The sequence below is a fragment of the Centruroides vittatus genome, unplaced genomic scaffold, assembly GCF_030686945.1.
Source record: "Centruroides vittatus isolate TY-2023 unplaced genomic scaffold, ASM3068694v2 contig_1427, whole genome shotgun sequence".
Taxonomy (NCBI): Eukaryota; Metazoa; Arthropoda; class Arachnida; order Scorpiones; family Buthidae; genus Centruroides; species Centruroides vittatus.
In genome coordinates, this window is record NW_027120893.1 from 641,165 (window position 1) to 662,729 (window position 21,565).

The following is a 21,565-nucleotide window of genomic DNA, read 5'->3' on the forward strand; positions in this document are numbered from 1 at the left end:
GTGCATGTGTTTCGTAGCCATGACAACGTATCACTAGAATGTCAAAGGTATTGCTAGATCCGTTTTTCCTCCCCCTCTCTATTCTTTTTATTTTTCTTTAAAGTAAATTTTTCACATGAAGAGATATTGGGTTTAGTATAGAGAAAACTAGTACGGAATTTTTTTTTTTTTTTTTAACTTCTATTCGCTTCGGATAAGTAAGTGTGCACCATCTTGCCATTTTCCTTATTACGCGATAAATTATCGCATTTAATTAGTGTAATCATCGTGTTTATTAAAATTAACGATACCCTCTCCATCGTTTTAATGAATAGGTTACGCGGTTTGATAGATTCGTATAAACATAATTTGTTTCTACTGATAGAATTTTCTCACTTATAACAATTGCAACGCAATATAGAAGAGATTAAAGAATGATATAATAAAGTATTTTACTTTAAATAAAATCCCATTCGCTCTTATTTAAGAACATTGACGTGTTATGTGATCCAGAAGGAATCTCTTTATAATAATTAATTTACGAAGATTTCTTTCATATGAAAGCATCTTCGAATTCTTTATTAATAAGTATATAATTAAATAAAAACAATATTAAATATTAAATTATTTTTATCGCTAAAGGTTTTAAATTTAAATAAACTTTTTAACGATCTCGAAAATCGTTTTACGTAGTTTTGAAAACTCGATATTAAAAATTAATGAATACATTTACTCGTTTCGATGTTTTTAAACGAATTCTAAGATCATTTGCCATTAGTTGCATTAAAAATAAATCTCTCAATTCACAGCTTTCACAGATCAATTTAATAAAATCAGTAATGTTAAAGGTAGAGTAAGATAATCCGATTTCCTCCTTGTAAAAAGATTCAGACAAATGCTGAATCAGCCAACAAATATCCCAATAAAATATCGATTTAAAATCCACTAGGAAATCCATTCTCATTCTTAAGTGAGTAATGACGTCATCGATTTCTAATCATTCTTTCTCGGTTTGTTGGAAAGATTAAAATAAAGTATTCCATTTGAAAAAAAAAAGTATATTAAAAGCAGTTTTTCTATTTCCTTAGTAAATTAATTTTATGGTTTCTTTCCTCTTCAAAATCCGATTATTATCATAAAATAAAAAATTGAAATTACAAACAGGTACTGTACGTAGCATAATGTTTAATTGTAATTTGACAATGTCTCCTTGATTTAAACACAGAACAATACAATTAATAAACATATTACTTGTTATTGTTCTCTGTTTAAATCAAGAACTCTTTTGTTAAATTATAATTAAATATTATTGTTACGAACCTGTTTATTATAATTTTAATTCTTTATTTTATGATAATGACCATAAATTATAAATGTAAAATTTAGTAAAATTGTATGATTTTTTTTAATACACTAGGCTCCCCTATAACACGGTAGATACGTTCCGTGTTACATGAATCCGTGTTGTACGAGTCACTTAAATACATGAACCAATCACAGCCCGTGTGCCGGGCTGTGCCGGGCTGTGCCGGGCTGTGATTGGCTCATATATTTAAGTGACTCGTACAACACGGATTCATGTAACACGGAACGTATCTACCGTGTTATAGGGGAATCTACTGTAATTATTAAAATATTTTTATATCGGTATTAAGATTTTCTTTTATTTAATTGACAGATATTGGATGAGAAAATATGATTTTCTCTTCATTTTTATCAAATTGAAAAATAAATTATATAGATTATTATGTAAGCATCCATTATGATAAATAATGGAATTCATTGGAGTGAATGGATAATAATTTGTAAAATGTTATTTTATGAATTATAATCGTTGAAGAGCAGAAATGTTTTTAAACATTTATTTTAATGCATCAAGAAAATCTAATTTTTGTTACATTTATTAAGTTAACTGCAATAGTTTTATGTTATTCAAACGAATTTTATGTACTTCAACAAATGACTGGGATAATAATAACATTTAAATGGATGAATTATGTCTCCACAATTAAGTAATGACTACTTTATATTCGAATTGTTACATTAAAATTTCGCAAAACATTTTTAACTTTTAAAGTTTAAAGAAGAAGATTAAGAAGAAGGAAAAAAAAATAGTTTTAATCTCTATTTTACAAGTCATATTCTGATTATTAAGCAAGTAGTTGTTTAGCATAACTAATTATCTTCGGGTAAATCTCATTATTTTAATCACTTACTTAAATGTTTACTTTTTAATAAAAATTCATGAGTTACAAAAAGTTATAATTAGTTGTATATTGGAAGTAAATGTAATAACCAGAAATTCATGTGAACTAAACAAAATTAATTATCATCATCGAAACTTTGACATAGAATTATCATCATTATTTTTTTTTTTTTCTTATTTTGTTCGCTTGTTAAATTATAAACTATATACGAGTTGACATATTTCGTTTCTTTTCGAAAGAAAAACATTTACGAGATTTAATTTTTCGCTAGAAAACTCAATTGTATTACAGATAGAATCTAATTTTCTTTCTTTATATATATAACAAAATCCCTTTTCTTGTTGATAAAATCTTATTTTCTTTAATAGAAACTTTATATTTTATAACGAAATTTTAATAATTACACAATAAAAATTACCGTGTTGATAAATTTAATATATTTAATAAAAATTTTTTGTTTTTATTAACGAAATTTTCGTAATTTGAATAATTTCTCTTCCTTTGAAAATCAAGTTTTCCTTTCGTTTTATGCATTTTTTTTTAATTTTAAATTTAGTTTATTTTTGGTTGTTTTATTAAAATAATATGATTAAATAATTAAGGAAAAATAAAAATTTATTTATTATATATTTATTTTCCTTTTCGGGCTTGTTTTTATTTATTTATTGATACTTTACGAATATTTTTGAACAATAGGTTTAAAGTATGCATTGATTAAAGCCTATATTTATTTTTAAAATTTCTTTTATTTAATCAATAAGTGAATACATTATTAATTGAAGACTATTCAAAGAAATGACATATTAATAATTTAATCATTTAAAAATATATTGATAATAACACGAAAATCATATTTTTGTAAAATTCATGTCGGACAGGTGTTTAAAGCGGCTGCCTACCATTCTAGGGGATCCGGGAAAGGAATTTTTCTAGGAGTGATTTATCCTTCACCAACTGGCTGCCCCATTAAGGGCCTGGCTGAAAGGCCTGAAAGAAAGCGCTCACAGGGCGGAAAATGTCAAAGAATAAAAGGAAAAAGTGAAAAAAACTTGTTTTAAACAGGCACAAATTTTATAAATTAATTGTTCATCTACTATTTAAGACATTAACATTATTAAAATCTTGTATTAAAAATGTTTTTCAATTTTAATAACGTACTTCATTTTGCTCTACGCATATTATTTAGAAAATAAAATAAAAAAATCCCAAATAGTTATCGATTTAAACATTTTAAAATTAATTATTTTAAGAATCTAGGGTGCCACTTTGTTACCAGACTCTCTTTACATCCCAAGGTCTCGGAGAATTTGTACCACAAGGCACCGATGGGGTAAGTACTACAGTAGGTAATTCGGTCGATCGAGATGGTCTAGCAGTTTCTGGCTTTCTTTCCGCAATCACTGCTCTTCTAGATGCCAAAGAGGATGCGAGAGGAGAGAATTTCGGTGCGAAAACGTCTCGGAATTTCTTCCTTAATTCGCTATTGCAATACATATATATTGCAGGATATATCGCACTGTGTGTAAAATGGCATATCAAGCCGTGTATTGCATAAAATGAAAATAGCGTATATAAACTTGCTCCGGTAGCCATCATTATAGGATATGTTGCTATTGGAATTAATGATAGTACGGAAGAAGCACAAAATGTTGCCGTCGTCACGTCCGTTGTGGTGATTTCCTTCATATGCATATTACATTCTAGAACTGGAAGCAATCTTTCTTTCATATAAACTTTTGTCAACCACGTTAATCCAAAATACCAAACTACCAGTAAAATATGATAAATGCAATCGTATATGGCTACAATTTTCGTATTATAAAAATTTTCTAACTTTCCTCCACACGTATTCGAACCTAGCGGTGGGATATAAATAGAACGTATCAAATAGGGCATCAACGCCACCACCAATGTTACAACAGCCACGATCGTGATATTAATAGGTGAGATTCTATGAAGACTTAAGTACTGAGTAGCGTGTAAACATCTAATTGTAGCCGCTACACAACATAAAATATGAATAGCTCCAAAAAATAAACCGTGACCTAACAATACCACTCTGCAAATTGACCTTTGAATAAAACGATTCGGTAATATATCCGGATCGGCTAAAATTGCTGTAGTTGTAAATAAAGGCAACCACAAACAAGTTAATGTCAGTTGATCAGCACATCTTATCGACAGTAGAATATTAGCGGGGGTCCATAATTTCGAGTCTCTTACAACTGACGTCGTTATCAACCAATTAAGAAATACTCCAATTGGCAACAATAGAACAGATGTAGCAATGATTACTACTGTAATGGAAACATGGCTCCAACCCTGTAAATCTTCTTCCATTACGATTCTTGAATCATTTTTTATACGTCAACTCTTACGTTCTTTAGATATTTAGTAATGGAACTGTATTTCTAATTATTTTCATTCATGAGTTCACGTAGAATTTCACCATTGAAGTAATTCTATCTCTCATTATTAATTTGCTGCTGACTTAGTAATGCACTAAAAACGAACTTAGTTGATGATTATCTTTAAAAATTCTTCAGTCTTTTCAAAAATGTTGTATGAAGGAAAAATTCCTTTTTTTTTTGTTAAAAATTTAATTGAGAATTATTGATATATTACCTTCCACACATAAAATATGAATATCCCTTCGAGCACTGAAAATATCCAATTAAATAATAAGTATCATCTAACAAAAGAAATGACGTGAAGATGAATTTAAAAAATTTTTCTGGAACAATGTTGAAGATATAAATTATAAAGTCCAATTTATTTCAATATTTTAAAGTTCTGTCTTGAAGTTTATAAAAAATTCCTTATGTGCAGTGAATATTATCATAACAAATATATATTTTATATTTTTACTTTGTCTTCGAATCTCGTCGTTTACGATTAAGAGTTAAAATTGAAAATCTTCACGTTTATACTAGGCTAATCTTCACAAAGATTTAAATATTGTTATATAAATCGAACGAATCCATAAATATTCATTTTAACAATATCCTTATTAAAGTTTTCCAGCATATAGTTCACAATATCATTAGATGTAATCTTCAACTAATAAACACAATTGATGTTTGCTTTCAACTCGTTCCTTATTAATCAGAAATTCTAAAGCCGCACACTTGAAGCTTTCTAATTAATCTTCAAAGGCACACACTCGAATAATTAAAAGAAAAATCTTCTATGAAAAGAACACTTCGATTCAGATATTCAAACACAATATTTTTGACAAGTTTACACACTATACTTTTACATTATCTTTTCTTATCCGTCCAATGTATCCTAATTATTTGCAAAGTCATCACATAACTTTTAACCCTTTACGGAATAAGCACCGGTGAATGAAGCAGCTTTCCACTATATAAGGTATTAGTTTCAGTAAATAGCTAATCTTTCTCTGTATGTCCATCGTGTCTTGAAACTTTATAAACTTGGTGCAAAATTCAATCCATTTAAAGCCACCAAATCCTTTGACAATTCACGACACGTCAAATGAAACTTCCCAACTTCTATCGTTGTGTGAAATCCAAACAGCAGGCGACCTCGTCCACCCTTCTAACATAGCAGCGACACCAGTGGCCACTCACTTAACTAATGAACCCACTGTCCCGTGAAAGTAATCAGTGGAATTATCCACTATAACTGGTATGAAGGGTGCGGTCTTTATTGCTTTATCAAGTCACGTGTATACGATAGAAGTCCAAATATGATGAGTACTTGTAATTAACTGGTTATTTCGATCAGACCTTCTGTAGGGAAATGCCATTTCTATATAAGTATCTGCAAAATGTCGTGTTTATCATTTACGCATTGTCTTGGTAGTTAATTTATCAAGTGTCTCGGATCACGAAAATACAGGGTAAGATTCGTATCCTAATCTCAGGTCACGCGAATTTTCAATATTTTAATCAATTATAAATTGATTCTTAAAATGAATTTAAATTTTAAACTTGATTAATACGAAATTCTCTTATGCATATTAATAATAAATTGCAAACGTTACTTGCATAATAATTTCCTCCGTCTCTTATGAATATTTCACATGCAACTAAAATTTCCTAATATAAATTACTTTTTAACGTATAGATTTTATATAAACTGAGGTTTTTCTTGAAAATTTTTACACTTTTTAATTCAAGAAACAACTGATAAGAATTCGAAAAGGATAATAACGGCTTTCCATTAGTGAAAGTACTATTATAAGATTAATTTACTTATGAAGTTAATTGTCTGATTTACCAAGAGAAAAATCAATTTGTAATTCATAAGATTAACCTTTAAGAAGAAGAAACTATCATTTATAACTTTAATATATTGAATATTATACTCATTTTTAATTAATAATAATACCTTTAAAAATAAGGGCGGAATTATTCGAAAAGTTATGATTTTTAACGGGTGATTTAGCAAGAAAAACGAGCGATAAACGATCTTAAATATATTAATTTTAGTAATTAGGATAGAAATCCGACTTTGTGACGAAAAGGTTTAATACTATTATGGTTGGAACAAAGTTATTTTGAAAATAAACAGAAACATAACTAATCTATTACGTCGACTAGAGAGAATCCCTTGGAACCTGAGAAGTAATCATTCTGTTCCATTAACTTACACCTTCAATCTTGTACTAATCAAGATTACAAAGAACTGAGCTGAATTGAAGTGGAAGTAAAGCCGAGTTACTCAGCAAAGCGGCAAATGCGATTAGTGAAGAAAACACTTGAGAATTTTTACTTTCGACCAGCAAAATACAATTAGTCAGCAAATAACCAATTAGTACGGGAGGAAATTGACACCGAGACATTTTTTTAACTTTACATATTAAATTCCTGCTTATTTTACCAAGCTTTACTCGATCTTTTTGACTTTTAAATTATTTTCTCCAGCTATTAACATTGTTCGGATGGATTTAAATTATTTCTTATCATCAACTACTCTTTCACGCCGTGACAGTTTTTGCAAAGGAATTCAATATTGCCAGTCGTGTTCAAAGCATACGAACATACCACATTCTTCTCCTACGTAGAATTTTAAGATGCATATTTTGAGAGTTCAAGAAAATCACTTTCGACCAGAATTTTGTTGAGAATATTTTAATATTTAAAGTTTTAAATTCGATTGAAAAATTTGTTTTTATTTTCACAATGCTACACAATTAAACTAACGTTACTTATCTCTTAAAATTCGTCAAAATTTAATAATATATATATACGAAGAAATATTATAAATTTTATTCAAGGAAAAACATTCAAAGTTTTTCTTTATTTTTCCTGGAAGGGAACAATCTTTATGGTTTTTGTCTTCGTGATCTGCCATATAAAATATGCTAGAACAGAAGGACAGTCACGCATTTATATGAGGTGTGTCAAAATCTAAACTCGAAGTTTGTTATAAAAGTCAGAAACTTGAGATAGAAAAATGGAGCCGGAAATAAAGTTTACCGTCTCACACGTGAGTTGGAAAAAATAAAAAAACAAAAGAAAAAACCGTTTACTTTTGAATTTATTCCTGCAATTATTATTCTATTTTTTATTATAATTAATATATTTTCAAATGCTTGTATAATATATAAATTTGTTTGACCTAAGTAAAGAAAAATACGTGTATCTGCTTGACATTCTTCGAATTTCTGCAGAAAGAATCAATTAGGAATCATCCTCCGAATTTGTTGAAAATTAAATTCCACACTAAACATACGAAATAATTCTGGAATTTATTCAGATTTGAAAGTTAATCCTTGAATTGCATTTATGTAAATTAGTTGTGCAATCTTTACGCTTTTAACTGAAAGATATTTAACAGAATTAGCTCTGAATTATGTATTCAATATCTATGGATTCTGTAAATTGCTTTTCCTTAAAGAGATTGAGAAAATCAATTAGAGATAGTTTCGTTCAAATGCTGCTACTTTAACTCAATTTTACTATAGAAAAATCAAGTTTAAAGGTTGATTTCAATTTTTAAAATTAAATTTGAAACGTTATTTTTTTCAATATATTTATAAAATGAACTTTTTCCAGGTGATGTTTATGTACCGAATTCTTACATTAAGTAATACTGGCGTGAAGAAAATATATCTTTTAGATCTCCGCCCTGTTCTGACGCCTTTTCATTTCTCGACATTCTTTACGATTGATATATGACATGTAATGATGGTATTTTTCTCGGAAATGGCCTCATTTATAATTATGAATAATAGCTAAAATGCTTCTTATCATTAAGAATAAACAAATTTTATAATATTCGTGTAAGGTAGTAAATTATTTATGTGCCATTTGCAATTCATCTATATCCTATCTGTAAGTAAAAATAGATAATTTTATAATCGAAATGTAGTTAATTCCTATAATGGATACGGTTTTCGATTATTTTCAATTATAATATCATTAATTTAAAATGATACTACTTAACCTGATTAAAGTTGAAACGATGCTGATTGTTGCCGATTAATCGAGAGAAATTTGCCGAGAGCACTTTAAGTTACAATACAGAGGAATTTTTATCTTATTTTTACCTGAGTAAAACAAATTAATTCATTTAATGTAATTAAAAAAAAGGCTTTATGGCACCTTTAACTTCCAACTGTACTCGAATTTCATATTAACCTGGATTTTTGCCAGCTTTACTGTTTAAGTATTATGAAAAAAAAAGAAATGAAAAACAGGTTAGGTCTATAACCATTAAGCTATGAGGAAGGTAACAATTTCCATGTAATCAAAAGTTATAATATGGATCAAAAATTCAGTCGGAAGAAGCAATTAAACTAAAAATAGGCTTTTTGCTAATAATAATCATTAACATTTCTCTTTTCTTCTGAAATAACGTAAAGATAATCATGTTTTCAATGCTGGTATAAGTATTTTCTCTGTAAATAATTTTTATAATTGAGTCCTGTTGAACAAAGAGAATTTTGTTTACATTCTTTGAATTTAATTAATTAAGTTATTAATATATTTTTTGTTTATTGCAGTTATATTTGCTCCAGAATTAATTATTGTTGGCAAAAAAATCTTTTTTTTTCTTTTTAAATATTATAAATTGTAGAGACTTTATTACAAATTTTTATAATAAAAATCTTTGTTATTAATATACCGTATTAGATTAAATAATTTTTCCCCCTCTAATGTATACGAAGCCAAATACAACTGGAATCTTTATATTCTAAGTTTAAACTGTCAAAAACATCCTTGTAACATTTTAAAAGTTAATTACATCGATATATAAATATTATTTTTTAAAAAAGAATTATTTTATTTTTAGTTCCTGCAAAAATTGAAGGAGGAAGAACTATTTACAATGTCAGTTGGGGTTCCTCTGTGAGTTTGGAATGTTCATCCGAAGGTGATCCTCCTCCTGTAGTTAGTTGGTGGAAAGGAAATAAACCCGTAAGATATTTTTTATACATAAATTTATATAAAGGATTAAAATATTTTAGTGTTTTTCTTTTGTATTATTAATTGTGGTTAAATAGTTGTCGTATAGATAAATGTAAAATTGATGGATTTCGCTATATATGAGGAATATTTCTGTGGAAAAAAATTCGTCGAAAGGTCATTTAATAAAAACACTTGATTATCTCTAACAGAAAAGAGTCGGTTGATTTTATTGAAGGAAGAACCCAAACTGTGAAAAGAACAAACACATCTCTTTGTGAGAACTGTCACTGGAAATGGTTAAAGTGGTGTTGGTTGGTCTACGAAGAAACTTTTGATTCAGATTGACCATTGGCCATTGATCCACTTCGTCTGAAACAAGATTAACTTTACAAGAATTAAGCTCGGCATCTACTGTTTTAACAAAGATAATCTAGTTTAAAATTTCGCTAATGCAATTTTCCTTACATGGTCCAGAAGTTTATAATCTTAAACATTATTACGCTATGTTTATGCAGTTTATTAATGTCATTTAAGAATCTAGATCTAGATTGTTTGATATTTTTCGTCTTAGAACACTGAAAAAATAAAAAAGATCTTATTAATTTTACAATTTTAACTGATAAAATTTAAATTGATATAGAAGCTATTCGTGTGAAACACTATATACGTTTACATAATAAAACTTTATAATTGCGTTAGATTTACATTTTAAAATTCATATAATTTTTCTGGTGGAGAATTTCTGAAATTTCGTAAATTTATAGTTAAATAAATATACAAAATCGAGCAATTTAGCAATTAAGCCAATGTAGCAAATCAAGTTAATTTGCTGGTAATACAAAGTAGCTAAATGGGTAACAGACCAGCAAGATATAAAACAAAGAAAAATAGTAGAATCGAGAGAAACGTTAAATTGAGGGGAAAATACTCGAGTAATAGAATGCGTTGAATGTGGGGGGTTTGACTCTTACACGCTTAATTTGGGTAAGTTTAGCGATTTCTAGCCTATATTGGATTTGCAATAGAATGGAAGTATAATATCCAAATAGAAGGAATTCTTGGAAAAAGAATGTAAAACTCGTACCGTTGGACAGTCAGAAAAGGATGGTTATCTTGGCAATTCCATGTTATTTGACGCGTCACCAAGTGGTATCTATCGAACAATACCATTCGCTAATTCGGTCCGGCGCTCAGTAAGAAACAACAAAACGACAAATTAAGTTACTCTTCAAGCTGGATGTAACCGTTGCTATGGTAACAGGTCGGACCATTAGTAGTCCTAATTGGACCCTATAGTCTACTTGGTTGACTGCTTCTGATCGAATTTACAGATGGCACATGCAACATTGTGTACCTTTCGGGAAACTTACTTTGTTTTTATCAAACTCTGGCTATTTCCTTTAGTTATTTCTTATCGATTTCCATTGTTCGCGTAGAGAAGTTCGTGGTTTATCAGTTGCAAAGCTTTTTCTGCTGGCAGTTCAATTTAATAATACTTGGAATTGGTCTAATTACAGCATGCGCTATGTATTCTGATTGCATGATTAGTTTTAATGTTAAAGCACGATTCTAAACGAGATTCTTACGCTCAGCTGAAGAGCGGTTTACGATTTCTGCCCCTACTTCCGCTACGATTTCAAACGTATACAAGATCATTAGACAAATTGGATCTATCTAAAGCTAACAATTTTATAATATTCAATTTATTATAAATTTTCTTAAAGTAATCTTATATTAGATTAACTTTCCCACGTAATATAATGAAAATCTTGCGGATTAAATCATCTTTTAAAAAATCCAAGATTAAATATATACATTTTTATTTTCTACGGTTTATATTATAGGCTACGTATTTTCAAACTACAAAAGACAAACAAATATAAGATATTTTCATACAGTAATATCTGAATTATATACAAATTTATTCTGTAAAATATCTTTTCTATAAGCTACAAATTATACACATTTTGTTTGACTTATCTTCTTTTATGCTAATATAAGCATTATTTTATCACGTGGATAAGTTTCACCCAACAATACTGATTAGTTTGTTCAGCTTTATTTAATTCAATTCATCGTCACTACGCGATACTCGATACGTTTCAAGCTAAAATAAACAATCTACGTAACTAAAATTCAATATACTTACTTTCCAGCTGGAAATATATTAATGAACAATGCAAGAGGCAAATAATTGTTTAATTGAAAATTATACGTCCAAAATTCCGGAAATTCACATTATATAATTGTATTTCCGGGCCGCAGAGTTTATTTAATTGTGTCCTATATTAAGACTTGATTATAATTGGTAAGTCGGGAAAACCCATTCATTCATTCCATCATATCTCAAGACAGTTAGATTCTATCAACTTCCTTTTATGTGCCGTACAAAATTGCAACTGTTTCGCTACCAAATAAGTTATAATCCCCCAGTTTAAATTGATATTTTCTGCAAAACTTTCTAACTGGTCACTTACCTGAATCGTCTGACATTTCACGAATTGTTCGGGTGTGGCTTTTACTCACGCTATACAATCATTTTTATTAAAAAACAAATAAAATAAAAGAAATAAGATTTATTTTTGATATAATTTCAAACGTAAAATAAGAAATTTTATTTATTTTAAGTGGAATTTTCAATTTTATTCGCTATTTAAATCGAGGATAGAGCTTATTGAGTACGACAATTAAACATTATAACACAACCTCGATTTAACGACAAACGAAATGTAACAGTTTTGTAATTTGTAAATGGAAGTTTTTACCTGTTCTGTTCACCTTAATGGAGAATGCGATACATTTTTATAGTTCAAAGGGCTGTTATCTATTTGACGTTAATGTCCACGCAATCGATTTTAAAAGTGAGTCGATTTGGGGTCCATTTCCGTTTCTAACTCGTTCCCTGGTGGAAGTGGTAGCCTCCTTTTAGGCCCCATCCATCAATCTTCTGTCAGTACAATCGAAGATGAATCGTAGTTCTCCCTTTCTATACCTTTTTTTTCTTCTTCTTTATTCTTCCAGCACACAATGAATTATTTTCATAGTTTGTTGTAATAAATTAGCATTAAATAAATAATTTGTTTATCAGTTTATTAACTCTTTCTGTTAACTCTATTGTACTTTAATAAAAGACCGTCCAACCTTAACCTATTTACAAAAATGTGACATTTTTCTAGAGAATATAATTTTATTAATGGATATTGTTAATTATTATAATCAGGACAAGGTAATTCAGTAACAATGAATTGAAAATATGCATTATTATAATTACGATGGTCTATTTCTATTAATATCGTGGGGACTGCCGGAATATAAACTTTAATATTTCGAATACTTTATTATTAAAAACTTCTTCCAAAATTTTGATCAAATCTTACACACATACGTGATTAAATTCTGCATTTTTGTTAAGTTTATCGGGTTTCGGGATGAAGAGGATGATGAGAGTGGGATCACATCCCTAAAACATCATTAAAATGCATTGTCATCGGACAGGTAGGTCCTGAAAGTTTCGGCTTTCTATCTTAATTAGAAATTTGAGTTGCTAGATTTGAAGACGTGATACAAAGCAAGTTAAATAAAATCATTTTTAAAAAAAACAGTAGCTCTCTGAACGATCAGTGAAGCATTATCACTTAGGGTGCGAGATCAAGGAAGCTGTGCGTGATCCATTTATAATTATAACATTAATAAGACTTCATGATAGATGATTAAAAGACAATTAATACATGTCAAATATTTTCCATCATGTATTTCATTTTAAGTTACCCAAAAGAATTTAATTTATAATGTTTATTATAATATATATGTAATTAGAAATAATACACGTTTGATTAAATATTATTTAAGATATGTGCACAATAATTAACCATAAGGAGCAAAATAAATATCTCTATTGAATTTTTTTCTGATAAAACTTATGTATACAGGCCTAAAGGAATAAATAAATATTATATATAAGCCTATATATTCTACATAAAACATTTTATTCTATATTATTGGAAACAGAAATAGTTTAAATATATAAAATTATAGATCTATATAAATATATAAACGCTAAACAGACTTCTATTGTACGGGATCAATATATATTATTTTATATTAGTTTTTTAATACTTCTAAATAAGATTCCCTTTTGTTTTTATTATTGAATATTATAGAATTTTATTCTCGAATCTCATATCGTTCCTTATAATTTTTCTATTTTTTTCATATATTGTATCCCTACCAGCTTCTTTCTTCCTATCTATCTATTTATTTTTTTAATGTAAATAGTATTATTCTGGAAGAAAACAAAGGAATGTGTACAATAATATATAAATATAAACAATGTAAATCAATGAAAAGTTTTAAAATATAAAATTTTAAGAAGGAAAAAATAATTAATCAATAATTTGATTAAAGAATTACTTGTTTAATATTTCGTCTAGTTACACGGACAAAAACAGTTGATATTCGATAAGATATCGTCAATAAAGCACAAAGCAAGCACTCGCAATCAAAGTCCAATCTGTGTCTTCCATTTGAAACTTTTCAGTAAACTACAAAAGTGAATCAAAGTAGAAGGGAAAAAAGAAACGAAAGGAAAAGGTATAAAGAAAAACGAGGAAAAAGAATTCCACCCACATTTCCGATTCGACTGATTGCGGTCGATCTTTCTTCTAACCGATAAGGGGACTGCAGTCGAAGCCAGATGGCACTAATAGCTTCAACCGTAGGATTTGCCATCAATAATAATTCCTCCCTGCACTTGGAAAAATTTTAAATTTAACAAATTCTAAATGCTAGATACCATTTACGCCTCATTACTTCACGTATAATTGAATCAAATTGCCATTCTTTTGAGAAGAGAACCGAAACCACCTTTAACCTCTCCATACATTATACGTCTGTTCGGACCCTAGGAAATTAAATTTTATATATATATATATATATATATTTAGAGCTTATAATACAAGTCTTTCGATTTCTATTCTCATTTAATTCACCTTTTCGCTGAGAAATAAATATTTAATACTCAAAGTTGACCGCTAAGAGTTCCACCGGTTGCTGGCAGATGGTACTGTGTTTTCTGCCATGTTTAATGCATGAGGTAAAGTAAGGATAGAAAGGCTTGGATGTAATATGATCTAAGGTAGTTGAAAGGAGAGATCCTGGCCGAATGTATGTGATCTGTCTGGTAAACCCATCTCTTAGGAGAGAAAGAAAATTATTAATCGAAAATGATGATGATCGTCATCTTTAAAAATAGTTTTTCTATTGGATTAGATTAGATAATCAATCATTAACTCTTGTCAAAATTCGAAATTTATTACTATTAAACTTAATAACAAAGTTTTTTTTATTTATATTTAATGTAATTTAAAGGGTTGTATATTATTAATTATTACGTTCCGGATTCCATAGGATTAGATTGCAGGTTTTAAAGGTTAATGTATATTGAAATTAATTCTGAGTTTTAACACGATGGCATCAAATATTGTCTTAAATTTCGAGCAATAAAAACATCCAAACTGATTAAAGTTTCTCGGAGAGGATTTGACAATTTTATTGCCTCTTTTACGGCAGAAAAAAAAGTCATTTGGATCTTTTCAATTAAAACTGCTGACTTGACAAATCGAAAGAAATTTGTAAAACTGTTAGTCGAAGCAGAAAGTTTCAAAATCTGAAGGCATTTAACTGATAAGTTAAATGTTTGATAACGCTATTTATACAGGTTAAAATATTTATAACTTTTAAAAACACTAAAAGTTTTAAACTCAATTGAAGGGACCATTTATCTAACAATTTCAATGAAATATTTAACAAAAAGTTACATTTTTTAACGTATAAAATCATTTACATATTTGAATAGTTTTTTGTGACTGCATTAAAACAGGATAATTATTATAATATGTCTGAAAATTTTTTTATAGAATATTAATTAATGTACAGTAGTACCTTCCATAAAACTTTATAATTGGAACTTTCTTTTTCTATATTTGGAAAATTTACAGTTAAATTATATTAATTTAAATCTTTCAATAAGTGAAAATGAATGCACAAAGTTGATGATACAAAGGAACATCGTGAGATCAATCGAGTGAACACGACTGTTAAACTTAATGGTCGTTACCTCGATTAAGTTTAAGAAAATGTCATTTTCTTTGGGAAGGTCAGTTCGACCATCAGCAAGTACTCACTTAATGAATCGACGAAGACAGCAAAAACTGCCGACTTCTTTTCTTATTTGATGTTTGCCGAAGCCAATAACTATTATTCGCTCATACTGCCATATTTTATTGTTGTGATGAGAAGTATCAGATTACTACAACGTGTTCCGTTTTCCTAGCATCACCTTACTAGACTTTCAGCATTCTCGTGGATTTCCTGTACTGTACGTTAATCCTATGCTAGAAATTAGATTAATATTCGTAATAGCCTATATATATCTTTAAGTAACTCTTATAAAAGCATTGATAAATATTAATTTTATATTTCTCCAGTGAACTGAAATGTTTCATTTCAGATATCCCATAAGGAGACCGTATTTTCTCACTCTCTACTAAATGTTAATGCTACGATGACTTCTATATATACGTGTAGAGCTACTAATTACATCAGTAGCATTAATACTTCTGTAACGGATAGTAAGGACTTCGTTGTTTACGTCTTGACTAAGTCAGGTAAGACATCAACGTTATTAAATTATTTTACTTTCAGTACATTTTTTTTATTAATGTTAATAATTAAAGATTAATTACGTTTTTTGTACAGCTTCACACGTATTAATAAAGAATCTCTTTTTTTCCTCTTTAATTTATAACAAGGCTAGTTATCGCTATACGAGTAAGATTAAGTGGATAAATTTTAACGAGAATCGATGGTCTTGTCTTTTAAAGAGATAACGCCCTTAAATCTCTTTTCTCAACTGATAAAATTGGAAAAGTTAACTTAACTATTGAAGACTACTCTTCAGAATTTTATGCTCCCCCAGGATATAGTTATCTCTCATTTTATCTTTACCTCCTTCACCAGTTTTAGCCTATATGTCCGCAGTTTGAATCATAGAAGAATCGATTATTTATATATTCATAATCATAACAGATAATAAGTTTAATATTAACGAAGTGAAATTAAGTATAAGTCTTATTTTTTTATAGAAAGTTTCGGTATCCTGGAAGAAACGGAAATGTCGGAAGAAATCGATGATAATTTTGAAGAATCTGTTACAAAAGAAACGAGTAAAAACGATGTATCCAGTGGGTATTGTTCCGTATATACGGGAACGATTTGTAAAAAACATCTGAAAGGTGTAAATCTTGTTTTTTATAATTACACAACGGATGGAATGGTGAACGAAGAGATAACTGCGGGATTATGGGAAGAAGTAATATCTTCTTTAATGGAACCGTGTAGAACAGCTGCGGAGACATTACTTTGCACCTACGCTTTTCCTAGGTGCGAGTGGATAAATGGCGTTGCTGTGAGCAAACCTGTATGCAAGTAAGTATTATGTATTAGTCATAGAAAGATCAATTTGTCATCTTCAGAATTTTATCCCTTCAGGCAAATTTTAAACCAATCTGATATTTCCAGCATTGTTGTCACTTTGTCACGTAATTTCAAAACTTATTTTCTTTCGTTTTTCTATAGATTTAAAACATATTTTTCCCCTCGTCATTGTTTTTTAGTGTTTCACTTTCAAAGACTTCAAACTCCGTCTAACTACGTTCGTGATTTTTGTTAACGTGTGTTTACTCGAGAAATCTTTAATTAAAGTATAATTTATCGTAAGAATAAATAATATTTTATTATTTCTTCTTTACGCGCTTAATTTCCAGATAGAAAATTTTCATTCTAATCAGGAATTTTTAAATTTTTATTTATTTTTTCTTAAATTATTACATCATAAAATTTTGCTCTCCAGTTTCCATTAAGAGTTAGGGATTGAACCTCTTTTTTTTTTTTTCTTAACGTCTTACGTTGATAACTCGGTATACTTCGTTTTCAATCTGATACTAAAAATCGACTTGATATGCTTTCAAGTCTTTTTTTTATATATATAGTATCTAGTTCAAATATAAAATGAAAAAAGTATCCTGTTCTCGGTGTTCAATTTTTACATTGGACGTTTAGATAAAACGATTCGACGGTCTTCTACTCTAAAATCATTCACCAACAAAATTGAATTTTTGCGTTTTTTTCACTACCGCATTAATTAAAAATAAATCTTTAAAAATGATTATATAATTCTGTTTTAATTAAATTAAATAAATAATTATTTACATCGTTATTTATTTGAATATTTACAGAGAAGATTGCATCGCCGTTAGAGAGTTATTCTGTTATAACGAATGGGCACTCATCGAAGATAATAAACAAAGAGGAATTTATTTTAAATCTCGGGGTCATTTCCGCTTGCCATTTTGTGATATTTTGCCCTATAGAGTCAATTCTACTAATTCGTGTTCCGATGGGCGCTTAACCGAAATGAAGGAAGATGAAATAACCAGTAAGCATTTTATATATAGTTAATGCACACACACACCACACTCTCTTCAATTTAAATTGTTATAGTCGTTTAAATCAACATTTAACTTTACTCGTTACGTTATATTTGATGATAAATATTTTAACTTTTCCACGTAACTTAAATATTAGAATTTTTCCATTTGAAATATCGCATTAGTACAATATATATCTATATAATTTTAAGCTGACTGCATACATGGACGTGGAAGATTTTACCAGGGAAACGTCAACGTAACAAAAACGGGGATTGCTTGTCAACGTTGGGATTCTCAAGTAAGTATTTATTATTATTATTATTTTTTTTAATATTAAACCTTTTTATTATGAAATCTTCTAGAAAATATCATTTAATTACGCAAATTTGATGCATTTTATAAGATTTTTTTTCAGGTAAACTTATTTGAATGAAATCCATTTGTATAAGTAAATTCGAAAAGTTAAATGGATTATTTGTTTTTATATTAAAAAAATATAATACAAATGAAAACGTATTAAAATAAAGGAAACGATTTAAGAATTTGCCGGTTTTATTTTACGCTATTTTTTACTCGAAAGTATTATAAAATAATAACATTTTTTACATAAAATAATTACACGAGTGATAATTAAAAATAAATTAATCCGAATTTAATTGATTGAAATAACGTTAATTACACAAGAATTGAAGAGAAATTCTAAAAATAAAAAGATTATGGATTTTTTTTTCCCTTCCTCTGTTCAAACCAATAACAGAAAATCTCTTGAACTTTTGTGAAATCTTGGATGCTGTTTATTCTTTAATTAATAGTGTGTTTAGGCTCATTTAAATAAATCTGAAAACAGTTTAATTATTATTTTTTTCATTACCAGTATCTGTAGAGGGTGGTTTTTATCTTTATAGGAACCTCACCATCATAACAGACCGCCTATGGTATTTCCAGAAGTGTCGAATTCCGAAAATTATTGCAGAAATGCCGGAGGAGAAGAACCCGTTCCCTGGTGCTACACAATGGATCCTAGAATAAGATGGCAACATTGCGATATACCACGTTGTGGTAAATAATTATTTTTAGAGACGTTTAATCATTACTTTCCCTTGTAGATTTTATTATGTAACAAAGTTTATTTAGGCATTTCTATTCATTTAATTATAGGAATATCCAAAAATGATGTGTTTTTAATTAAATTATAAGATTATTAATCATTTGACGTGAATAATATAAAATAAAATGATCGAATTTATTTTGCAGAAAACAACAGTTACATCTTAGGCTCCGACTTTGACATGTCAGATATCTTTGATACGCCGACTGAACCAATATTTACTCCTTCGTTCATTTTAATAATTTGTTCCCTTAGTTTGGCCGGTATTGTTGTTATTTTAGCAATGGTATTGGGATTTCGTAGATTACAGAAGTATCGAAGTGGATACAACGCTACACCCACCACCGACGTGGAAATAGATTTGGATAAATTACCATCGAACATGTCTTACCACCATACCAGTGCCCAGCTGAATCCAAAATTAGAAAATCTAGAATATCCTCGTAACGATATCATATATATCAGAGATATTGGTCAGGGTGCTTTCGGGAGAGTTTTCCAAGCAAAAGCACCCGGTTTAACTAAAGGAGAAGAATTCACAATGGTTGCCGTTAAGATGTTAAAAGAAGAAGCTACAGAAGATTTGCAGAGTGATTTCGAGCGCGAAGCGTGTTTAATGGCAGAATTTGACCACACCAACATCGTTAAATTATTGGGTGTTTGTGCTATTGGTAAACCCATGTGTCTTTTATTTGAATATATGGGCCGAGGTGATTTAAATGAATTTTTACGCTCCTGTGCGCCTACTAATTACATCGTACGGACAGCAAACGGCGACATCTTCAATGATGTTCGTTTAACTCACTTAGATTTGCTAAATATAGCAAGACAGATTGCAGCAGGAATGGTTTATCTTTCCGAAAGAAAATTTGTACATAGAGATTTAGCCACTAGAAACTGTTTGGTCAGTGACGATATGGTGGTTAAAATAGCAGATTTCGGTTTATCTCAGAAGATCTACGCTGCTAATTATTACAAAGGTAATGAACACGATGCTATTCCAATACGTTGGATGCCCTTGGAATCTATTCTTTACAGTAAATTTACTGTCGAATCGGATGTATGGGCATTTGGAGTAGTTCTTTGGGAGATATTCAGTTTTGCTTTACAGCCGTATTACGGTATGACTCACGAAGAAGTTGTGAAATTTATTAAAGAAGGTAATATTCTTGTCTGTCCGGATAATACACCCGCTCCTATTTACAATTTAATGAAAGCTACTTGGAATAGAAAACCGGCAAACAGGCCAAGTTTTAAAACTATTTTTAAAACACTCGGAGCAATTTATGAAGAATTGAATAGGCATCAGATCAGAGATCAAAGGGTACACGTTTGAATAATATAAGAAGTATACTGGGTGTAATAAACTGCTTAAACATGGACTGTTTAAAGCATATTCCTGAAATGATTGTGTTTAGTACTGAAATACTGAGTGTGTAGTGCTTGCCCGGTTTCCTGTGCGCATTATACTTTGACTGGGTAGACACAGTATTAAAAATAATGGATAATCGCGAGTGAAACAACGTAAGTAATCCCAGTTGTCTTCCAGCAGGTTAATACTGCCAGAATTTTTCCTTTTTTTTCCTTGCTGAAAACGCTAATATGGTTACTAAACTACTTTTTGTACATATGAAGACGTTCGATGCCAAATTAAAGTAGCCACGATCAAAGCATGATTTGTAGAGACGATGGTGGATTATTATTATGTAGTTTTGTGCACTTGTATATATCACCAACTGTACGTTGTTGTGCTAATATATATGTGTATATTTGTTGTACTGAATCGTATTCGTACGGTAAATTGTATTATCCTTTGTAAAAAAAAAAAAATGTCATATTTGGAGAATTTTTTGTACTTTTGGCGACGATGCTATGTATAAATAAATTTAACTGTTATAAAAAGAAACGAGTCTTGATTACATACATTTTATTAAATAAATATATTTAAATTAATAATAATAATAATAATAATTTAGCAGTTTTGTAATTTTATTCCCATCAAAGAGACCGGTATTTGAATGATTATTTTCTAATTAAGTTAGTATTTATATTAATGTATCCAATAAATTTATTATAATCTTTGCATATGTATAGTTTAGTTCAATTTTTAAACAATTATTTTTAGTAATAATACGATGCTGAAATGGTTTTTGTATAATAATCAAACGAATCAATCATGTTTGATGTAAAAATATCGAGCGCGATTGTGTAAAGCTATTTAAAACTCTAGTTCTTATCAGGTAAACAACTAAAGTGTATTAAATGCAGGCTTATACATCATTTTTCAAACATATCTTGTGTATAAAGTGTTTTACTAAAGAAATTGTGAAAGCTCTGACTAAACAAAACATTAATACAATGTCAGATTGCAAAACCTTCAAAATTTTCTTCAAAACCCTT

The 21,565-nt window shown here is 29.0% G+C and overlaps 1 protein-coding gene across 1 annotated transcript in view; it reads left to right on the top strand.

Annotated features, from left to right (window-relative positions):
* The window catches only part of LOC136968284 (tyrosine-protein kinase transmembrane receptor Ror2-like), an 84,406-nt gene extending 63,335 nt beyond the window's left edge, over positions 1-21,071 (top strand). The window contains exons 3-9 of the mRNA XM_067262284.1: positions 9,453-9,577; positions 16,077-16,233; positions 16,711-17,053; positions 17,863-18,062; positions 18,267-18,355; positions 18,963-19,116; positions 19,312-21,071. Coding sequence (XP_067118385.1) covers positions 9,453-9,577; positions 16,077-16,233; positions 16,711-17,053; positions 17,863-18,062; positions 18,267-18,355; positions 18,963-19,116; positions 19,312-20,501 — 2,258 coding nt within the window. The 3' untranslated portion in view covers positions 20,502-21,071. The remainder of the gene's footprint in view (positions 1-9,452; positions 9,578-16,076; positions 16,234-16,710; positions 17,054-17,862; positions 18,063-18,266; positions 18,356-18,962; positions 19,117-19,311) is intronic.
* Positions 21,072-21,565: the final 494 nt, after the last annotated feature.